Source organism: Phocoena phocoena, chromosome 9, assembly GCF_963924675.1.
Source record: "Phocoena phocoena chromosome 9, mPhoPho1.1, whole genome shotgun sequence".
NCBI classification, from domain to species: domain Eukaryota; kingdom Metazoa; phylum Chordata; class Mammalia; order Artiodactyla; family Phocoenidae; genus Phocoena; species Phocoena phocoena.
The window spans coordinates 72941148-72950621 of NC_089227.1; the positions used below are offsets into that span (position 1 = coordinate 72941148).

General features: G+C 39.8%; 1 protein-coding gene across 1 annotated transcript; it reads left to right on the top strand.

Annotated features, from left to right (window-relative positions):
- Nucleotides 1-1377: 1377 nt before the first annotated feature.
- On the top strand, nt 1378-9240 carry CAV2 (caveolin 2). The gene is made up of 3 exons (XM_065883864.1): nt 1378-2020; nt 2358-2545; nt 6983-9240. The coding sequence occupies exons 1-3, from the start codon at nt 1871-1873 to the stop codon at nt 7131-7133; spliced, it is 489 nt and encodes a 162-aa protein (XP_065739936.1). The 5' UTR covers nt 1378-1870; the 3' UTR covers nt 7134-9240.
- Nucleotides 9241-9474: the final 234 nt, after the last annotated feature.

Here is a 9474-nt window from a genome sequence, read left to right on the forward strand (position 1 = left end):
TTTTCCATCTCCTGGTAATTGATATAACGGATTTCCTTAAGGATTAATGTTTTCTATTCACTTTGATAAACAGTTGTTGGGCAACAACTCTAGAAAAGTCCCAACTCTCAGAGTCAAGTGTGCGTTGGTGAATAGAGGAAGTAGAGAAATATAGAAAAAGCAATAAGCAGAATGTCTAAGTCATCACTTTGGAATTAATTGAACATAGATAAAATTGGGAAAGAAAATAAGAAATAAGGGAATGGGCAAACAGAACCACTTCTGGGAGAGAAGGGGCAAAGTTTGCATAACATTCAACTATGTTAACACTCTACAGCGTTACAACACTGCCATCCATACGCAGTAGTAGCAGTACGTAAACTTTTTATTTAATTATTAGACTATTGAGTTTCGGCTCCAAAGTATTTTTCCAATTCGGATCCTGCTGTTTTTTTGTATATTTTCAAAAATAGTCTTTTTCTTTCAGAAGAAGTAATTCTTCAAATCTAGTTCACACAAGGGGATTTGATATGTTCAGTGAGTTCCTGTATTCAGCAATACCTATGGGGTGCCTACTCTGCCTTAGGCTCTGAGCAAGCTGCAGGCACCCCCTCACATCTAGGACTCATTATTTTGCTCTCAGCAAATTTTCACTAGGTGCTTTTCCTCCCCCATGTGTAAGTCCACCAGACCTTAAACCCTTTATGAACATGCAAGCTCCTCCCTTCTGAAAGCGTTTGTGTGAGTAGTTCACAGGCTGGTTCACCTACTGCAGTGTGGCTTTATGATAGGGGTTTGTTTACATGGTTCCTACAAGGTAGTTGCATATGTGACTGCATCTTAGAGATACCTGAAATCTTTCAACAGGATCTGATCCAAAGGAAAAGTAAGTTATAATTTAGAGAGAGAGTGGAAAAAAAAAAAAAAATCAGACCTCCCCTTATGGTCTGAAGATGCAAACCCATAGGGGTTAGGAGGCTCATGTACCAAGTTTCATATTCTCATGGTGCCTCCAGCTGACTCACATACTCTGGGTACTGGGATAGCTGAAGAGCTGATGCATGCGCTTGCGGGGTCTCCTGGCACTTGCAAGGTTGCCTGGCATTCAGGTGTGTTATGGCTTCTTATCTCACAGTGCAGCAGTAACAACGTTGATTGGAAGCGTACTGTGTGTAGGGACCACGTAAGAGGTTACTTGAATTAATTCATTTAATTCTCACGGGACAACACTGTGAAGCAGGCACCACTGCTCCCATTTTACAAGGAGGCAGCTCCTTATAAGGAGGCTTCCAAGAGGCTCGGTACCTCGCTCCGGAGCACACAGGGTAAACGGTAGAGCCTACAGATGAAGACAGGCCTTCATCTTCGATACCTCCACGCTCTTAACCACCAAGCTGCCTCGCTGCAGTGTGTCCGTTATCCCTGGGTCAACCTGCCGGCTCTTACGCATCCAGTTCTAGGTGTCGTGCTATGTGACCCAAGAAGCCTTCCTGCCCCTTGAGGGCCGAATTCGGGTCCTCATCCCCGAGACACGCTTCGCCCACCTGGGCAGGGCCGGGATCTGCCTGGTTGGACATCCCCCTGATCCCTCTCCTGGCCTGGGCCGGACTGGAACCCGACCAGGGACGGGCGGCGGGGTGCGCGGGGAGGGAGCCATCTCGCGGGCTGCGTTCGGCCCCCGCCCCCTGGCCGGGCCGAGGGGCGGGACTCGGGCCGCGCGGGCCCGGGAGCAGAAGCCGGCCTCGGGAAGCTACCGCCGTCCGGGCCGCTCTGGGAGAGGCGAGGCGAAGCGAGGCGGGGCTGGGCCGACCGCCACGGGAAGGGGAAGCCGCGCGGGCCGGGAGCCGCGCTGCGCCAGCCGGGCTGCAGCTGCCGCACACCAAGCGCTGAGATGGGGCTGGAGACCGAGAAGGCGGATGTCCAGCTCTTCATGGACGAGGACTCCTACAGCCGCCACAGCAGCATAGATTACGCCGACCCCGAGAAGTTCGTGGATCCGGGCAGCGACCGAGATCCCCACCGGCTCAACTCGCATCTCAAGGTGAAACCTGGGGCGGGCCCTACCCTGGACCTGAGGCTGACCCAAGCCCCCGCCAAGGCCTGGGAGTGGGGGTGCCCCCTCTAACTTGCTCCGACCCCAACTCCCACCCTCGCCACTGAGTCAGCGCCGCAGGGTACGGGATCCGGATTCCCTCTGTGGGGCCGCCTGAGTAGCCAGGAATTCTTAGCCAAATTCCTGTCCGCCCACCATGACCCTAAGAGAAGGTGGGGCACCGCAGCCAAGTCTTTCTTTCTTGCTTCTCCCACCCCGAGCTCTCTCGTATCCTGGAGAGGCAGGTTGGGCGACAGTTCAGGATCCCTGAGTCTTGTCTCCGCAGGTGGGATTCGAGGATGTGATTGCAGAGCCCGTGTCTACACACTCTTTTGACAAAGTGTGGATCTGCAGCCACGCTCTCTTTGAAATCAGCAAATACGTGATCTACAAGTTCCTGACGGTGTTCCTGGCCATCCCCTTGGCTTTCGCTGCGGGAATTCTCTTTGCCATCCTCAGCTGTCTGCACATCTGGTGAGAAGGGGCACACTGGGGTAGGCCGGCTTTCTGAAACGTAGGAATGTTCTTTGCCCCCTGCCCACTGCCCTCCCCTTCTCCCAGGCCGGCTTGCAGGCGAAAGAAGGCGCACCATCTCTGAACGCAGTAGCAGAACTGGGAGGCGTTGAAGGGTAGTGTGCTTTCTTTAGAAATGTAGGTTGGGTTAGGAGTTTAAACAGAAGAAGGAAGGTCCCTCTGTCCACGGGTGTGATCTTCCTTCGAATGCTAAAGCCCAGCTGACTGTGGAGGTGGAGATCTGGAAGCCATGCTTCCAGCCACAGGCTTTTCTCTCATAGGGCCCTGTTTTGACTTGTGCCCATGGTTCGGGGCAGGGCTCTTATTTCTTTCATCACCTTTTATTCAGTCACCACCTGTGCTTGGGGTAAAACAAAAGAGATCTCTGAGCAGAATGCCAGTGACAGTATCATTGCAGAGGGATGTCAGACCTGGTTAAGCAGTGCTATGGAGAGGCGGCTCCAATCCTGTCACTGGCAAATGGCAAGGATGAGAACAGAGGAGAGGCAAGATGTGTGCAGTTAAGGTGAAGGGGCCCCCAGCACAAACGAATGAAACTCAAACTGCAGGATAATGAAATGAGAAGGCTTCCAAGTTACTTTCTCACCTATGAGGCACCAACAGGAGTGGCATCTAGTAAAAGGGGAAATAAATATAGAAACCTATTGGACATTTTGGGACATTTTGAGTAACTTTATTCACACACAAAATGCATCATAAAGCTATAGAGAACATTTCTAAGCATTAAAAAATTTAAAAGGAGATGTCATATTTTACCAAGAAGTTTTGTTATTGTTTTTAAAATGTCCACTTTATTCTGAGAGGAAGAACATTCAGATTATCCCCTGTATGGCAACAATTGCCAAGCTTGTCTTTTAGGGCAGTCCTGCAGAAATGTATAACCCCAGATGTCTCCATGTCTTTCATAATCACTTTATATGGTATTGCCACACCCTAATACATGTTGTGTTCATTGTTAGAAGTTATGAAATTGTTCTCCATTCCCCTTTACCATCTGAATCAATTTCTTTAGTCGGTTAGCTAGCTAGTTAGTTCAACCAAGAAAATTTATTGAGTGCTTAGTTTGTGCTGGGCACTGGACCCAGAATGAATAAGATGCAAGATCTGCCTTCAGCTTACTCACAGCACATCAGGACAACTGGCTAGATACAGAGGTGGCTGCTGAGGAAAACCCAGCTAGATCTGTGGAGGAGGGAAGCACAGGGAAGGCTTTTAAAAAGAAAAGGGTCTACAAAGGCTTTTAAAGGATAAATTGAAGTTCACCCAATAAGTAAAGGATAAACAACAAACATCAATTTAATTTGATCACTAAAAACTGTAAACAATTAAACTATATTGAAAGTGCCAAAAAACTGCCAGAGGAATGAAAATCTTTGCCTGTGTACATGAGCAGATCAACAAAGGATGTATATAGTTAAGCTTATATTTTGACATTAGCACATGAATTTTTTTTAAAGATGCCCAAGTCAGTGCATAAAATTTTGGATTCCTAATTGAATAAAACCAGTCATCTAAACTCTATGTCCATTTTCTCACTTTCCAAAATGTGAAAAACTGAGTGACCACATAACATATTGTGAAATGTTGGCTATGAAGCTATTTGGAAACATAGAGTGCCAGTCAACAAAGCTAGGCTTTCCTAAAGCACTTGTGGAATAACTGACAACAAAAAGGTTTCCATTTACTAAATGGCGGAGAGATATAAGTAAAACTACAATTAACCAAATGATGCTTCTCTCCACCTGGCTCTCCTGAGAATGGGAGATGTTTTCTGTGTAGTGCTTCCAGAGGTGAATCATCAAACCACTTCTTTTTCAGCCACAGAAAATGTATTATTTAACTATAGCTTATTTTTCAAATTACATTCATGTGGGACATTAATATTTAACTGTCATACATTTGTCATCAGGCAGCTGTGATTGCAAGTAGAGGAGTAACTTAAAACAAAAATGTTTAAAAGTTAGTTTATACCTTGATAAAATAGATTTATCATTAATGGATCACATTCTAGTGACACAATAAGACCAGATCAAGGAGAGGCCTTATAGAAGAGCAAACCCATTTGAGTAAACTTTTTTTCTTGGTGATCAAAGCTATGAAAATATGCAGTAATAAGTTCTTTGAACCACACTGCATGGTCACAATGGATCTGACTTTAGATTATTTAAACAAACAACAAAAACAAAACACTCAGAACTCAGTGTGGTGATGCTGGATCCTAGGCCAGAAGTACAGGTCACTAGGGACCGGTGAATTGGTTTGAGTCCATACCATAAACTGAGGTATATGCCATTTGGCAACCACAGGTTATTGGTCATAAGTGGATCATACCAAAGAAATGTGGCTTGGACCCCTCTACCTTTTATTTTTGCTGGGATGCAATTCAAATAAATGGTCCAACTGATGGAAATTCAGTAGTAGCAGTCTCATTTTCCAGAAGACTTTTTAATACAGCAAATTGCTGTGACAAGGCAGTCTTATGGCACTATAGTTAATACAAAGCTCAACAAAAGTCCCAGTTCTAATGGATTTATTATCCAATGGATAAATATATAATCTTGCTAATTATAAGATTTATTTAAGCAATATTTGGTTGGTCACATAGAGCCCCAACCAAGTTTTGGGTCACTCCAAATTGCCTGGAGTTTCAGAAAGGAAACTAACTGGGATGTTGAGAACACAATTTAAGTTTGTTGTCAGTGGATCACTGGATCCTCTGATCCAAAGTGAGAGAACAACAACTTGAAGAAAATAAAATTAAAATGAGTTCACCACATCCTATGAACTGAGTCCTCAAATGTGGGCAATTGCACTTCGCTGCACTTTTGTCCTGTGTTTAATTCCCTCTTAGGACATGGAGATCTAAAGAGTTAGGGGAAAGAAAATTTCTCAGCCTAAGGAAGAATGGAAAGTGCATTATATTCTGAGGGAAGTGAATTTGGCTAGGAAGCTTTCCAAACTAAACTTAAGTCAAATTGAGATTATTTTGTCATAATTGTTTCATTATATATTCTGACTTCAAAATAGTTCTATTTATTATTCATTATAATGACAGCATCATATGGACCTGTCAGGGATGCATAGTAAGTGTTAATCCTGATAGCTGGTCTATAAGATTTCCTATTCTTACTTTAATTTGTAGTGATTTGCCCAAGGCCACATATCAAGTGAGAAACATAATGGGGTAAGAAGTTAAAAGTTGCTATCATTCAGGTTTCTGTTCAACTATGTAATTCTGAAACACCTAGTAATTAATTTTCTTTAAAAAATTGCTTCAAGTCTTTAGCACTTGGAACAAAACACAAGATAAATATAATCTATGCAGGCAGTCAATATGAATAACTCAGTATTCTAAAAATATCTCAATCACTCAAATGCCTGATCTTCTCTTTACTTTGGGCTAAATACAACAGACCTTTATTTAAGCCACATTTTAATAGTAAACCAAGAAAATCAACCTTACTTCTTTGTGCCCACCGAATAATAATAAAAATTCTATTGGAGCCCTCCAACAATGCCTGAGAGTTCACAAACACTTTTGTGCCCAAAAAGCATTACTATGACAAAGAACATTATTCAGAGGACTACAGAAAAAATTAACCAGCCTGAGGAATATGAAAATATGTGGTTATCTTAAGAAAAGGCATAAAGAAAAAATAAATTTAGGATACTCTAGTTTTTCTTGTCTAAGAGTTCTGACATAATTGAAGGGCTCTTTTAACTGTACTACACAACCCTTTTCAGTGTGTGTAATTACTGTGGAAAATTAATAATATAAAGCATATGAGAATACTAAATTCACTTCAGCTCAAACATTTACTAAGGGTAAAGGATGTCCTAACTTAAAAAGCTTACATTCTAATAGGAAAGACAGAAATATAAGCGGTAAGCATCCATTATGATATCTTTTGGTAAATTTGAGGATTAAGAAGTTTGTTGCAGTACTTTAGACACACAAAAAAGGGGTATCCAACCCAGCCTGGTCCAATGGGGAGGAAGTGGGATGAGACAACAGGAAAAGCTACCAGGAAGTAGGACCTCAGAGACATATGAAGATTTAGGCAGTTTAATGTTTAGGGGCAGAGATCAGGTAAATAAATTTACTATTTTGTTTATCTTTTGCTTTACTATTTTAGATTGCCTGCTACCAATAGAAAGAATATTGGTGTTTATCATGTACATTCTTGTTTATTTTTTTTAAGCAACATATTTTCTGTGCATCTTATCATGATGTGGGTCACTGTTCATTTGTTTCAAATGCTTAATCCGGCTTAGGTGAACTGGGCCATTGTTATATCTTTTCATGCATATGCAATAGTCAGTGGCCTTATTTGGTAACACTAATAATCTTTACACATCTCTCTTCCTCCATTCCAGGATTATTATGCCTTTTGTAAAGACCTGCCTAATGCTCCTGCCTTCAGTGCAGACAATATGGAAGAGCGTGACAGATGTTGTCATTGCCCCATTGTGTAGGAGCGTAGGACGCAGCTTCTCTTCTGTCAGCCTGCAGCTGAGCCATGACTGAATACTTGGACCCCAGGTCCAGAGATTTGGATACTGTAATAATTCTTTGTTGTTATAATATAAAGGCACTACTGTTCTGTTAATTCCCCAAATGTTCAAATTAAGAAAGCTATTAAGATGGGCAACCACATGTAGAAATGTTTATTTTCAGATCTTTTCAAATAATGCTTTTCTATATTAAAAGCCAAGGATTTCATATCTAACTTTATAACCAGAATTAGTCAGTAGGTTGGCAACACTTAATTTTGAAGGCAGACAGTTCTTGCTTTAGTATGTAAGTATACATTTTGTAATGATGAATCTATAATGATCAAGGGACATTTCTCTCAAACACTACAATAGTTTTGTGTACAGCTGCTCATAAAAATATGGAATTTCTTATTTTTCTTTTACTTTGGAAGTAATACTTTTTAAATTACCTTTGCAGGTAAAGTCATGGGGATACTTAGAGATAAGATAATACAAAGATTCTAGAAATTACAGTAACAAAAGCATACAGTGATGATAGGGGCTCTCAAATATGATAAAACAAATGTGAAGATAGATTCATGAAAATATGTTCCTTTAAATAGGGCATAGTTAACCTACAGGCATATTTAACAAGATGTTTCAATTTACTGTATATTTTGTACTTATTGTAAATGTTTCTCTAATCAGATTGCTTTAAAGAACTCATTATGTTTGTTATCTTGTTGAGCTAATATATAGGAGGAGTAAATGTGTGTTCCACAAGGAACTTCACTGGTGAGATTGCACTGTCTTGATTACATAAGCATATGCATCTTCTTTGGTAATAGAATGGAAAAGAGAGATATACAAGGCTTTTCTTTCTAACTTTTCCAAGCAAAATCCTGAAGTGTTTTATGGCTGATGTTTATCTGGCTGTGATCTTAATACAAACCCAACTGATATTTCATCTAGGAGATGCTTTCTGTCTTGTAATTAGAAATTAAACCTGTATTCTGCATTCCTATTAATGTTTCGCTTTACCTTCAAGTAATATTGCTGCTATTTAATAACATTTTAAAATAAAGGCTATTTCTGACACTTAAGTACAATTTCAGCTACAGTAATTCACGTAGTAATTTCAGGAGAGTTGTCAATTTACTGGGTCCATGCTACTGAGCTACGTATATATAAATTAAAAACTAACAGCTGCAAACTTTCAAGATGTTATCTAATATGAGTCTTGTTACACAGTATAAAATTATTCTTATTATTTTTGAACTGTAGAGTCCTATTTCAGTGTTATGAGTCACTGTTGTTTTAAAAATCTCTATTGCAAAATGATAGGCATGTACAAAAGATGTCTCTGATGTGAGTGGTTAACTATAATTTGCATATCTTAAAAGTGTATAAATGCTCAAATTTCAGAATTACTATTAGAACTCGGATTAACATTCCTTTGAATATCTTCATAGAGGACAGCTCCTCATTCAATGAAGATTAATTTTACTTTCCCAAATTCTAAGGCTGGTGAATATACAGGATGATTGTACTGGAATACTATTGGGGACCAAAGCAAATGAATGATCAGATTATGAAACTCATATCCTTTTGAAGGTAGCTACAAAAGAGATTTTTCAAAGTTGCCTTAGGCCATTCATCCTTAGAAAACACTCTCATGATCATTAACTTCAAGCATTACTACTCATTTGACTATATAGATGTTACTATATAGTTAGTTAAAAAGGTCAATAAGTTTCATGACCTTATGCCTTGTGTTTAAGATGTTTTTTAAAAATATTTGGATATGTTGATTGGGCAAATGTATTTGATTAATAAAATATCTATTTAAATAAATCATGAGCTTCTATCTTCTAGTTATTGGTAAGTTTTAAAGCCAAAATATATACACAGTCATATAACAAAACCCTATAACTTGCAAAACGTAGAATATATGATTTCCTTATTTCTGAATAACATTGATCATTTTCAAAATAACTTTTTATTGAGATTTGCCATTAACTATTTTATTTCAAAGATTGAAATTTTGTACCAAGTGAATCCAGGTTTCATGTGCAAATATGTTGGTTCTTTTATTTGGGGGTGGGGAAGAGGTGGGTGATGATGGGACTTTCCCAGTATCCATAATAAACTTTTTAAAAACTCATAAAATGTGTTTATTGCTTTTACTACATGTCAAACTCATCAATAAAGAACATTTTAAAACTAATTTTTCCTTATTTAAAAAACTCATAATATATAAAAATACATGAGTTATTGCTTATTCAGGAATGTATTTGTGAAAAATTACAAGATTGGTAATTTAACTTTTTTGTTTTCCCAGCATTTAAGAGGTTCCCTATAAACATTTCTATCACTTGATGAATATGATAGAA

Excerpts from the sequence above, each read along its gene's own strand:
- CAV2 (XM_065883864.1), top strand. The coding sequence starts at position 1,871 with ATGGGGCTGGAGACCGAGAAGGCGGATGTCCAGCTCTTCATGGACGAG. Across the intron at positions 2,021-2,357 it reads GGCTCAACTCGCATCTCAAG|GTGGGATTCGAGGATGTGAT; the intron begins GTGAAACCTGGG and ends TTGTCTCCGCAG. Across the intron at positions 2,546-6,982 it reads CTCAGCTGTCTGCACATCTG|GATTATTATGCCTTTTGTAA; the intron begins GTGAGAAGGGGC and ends CCTCCATTCCAG.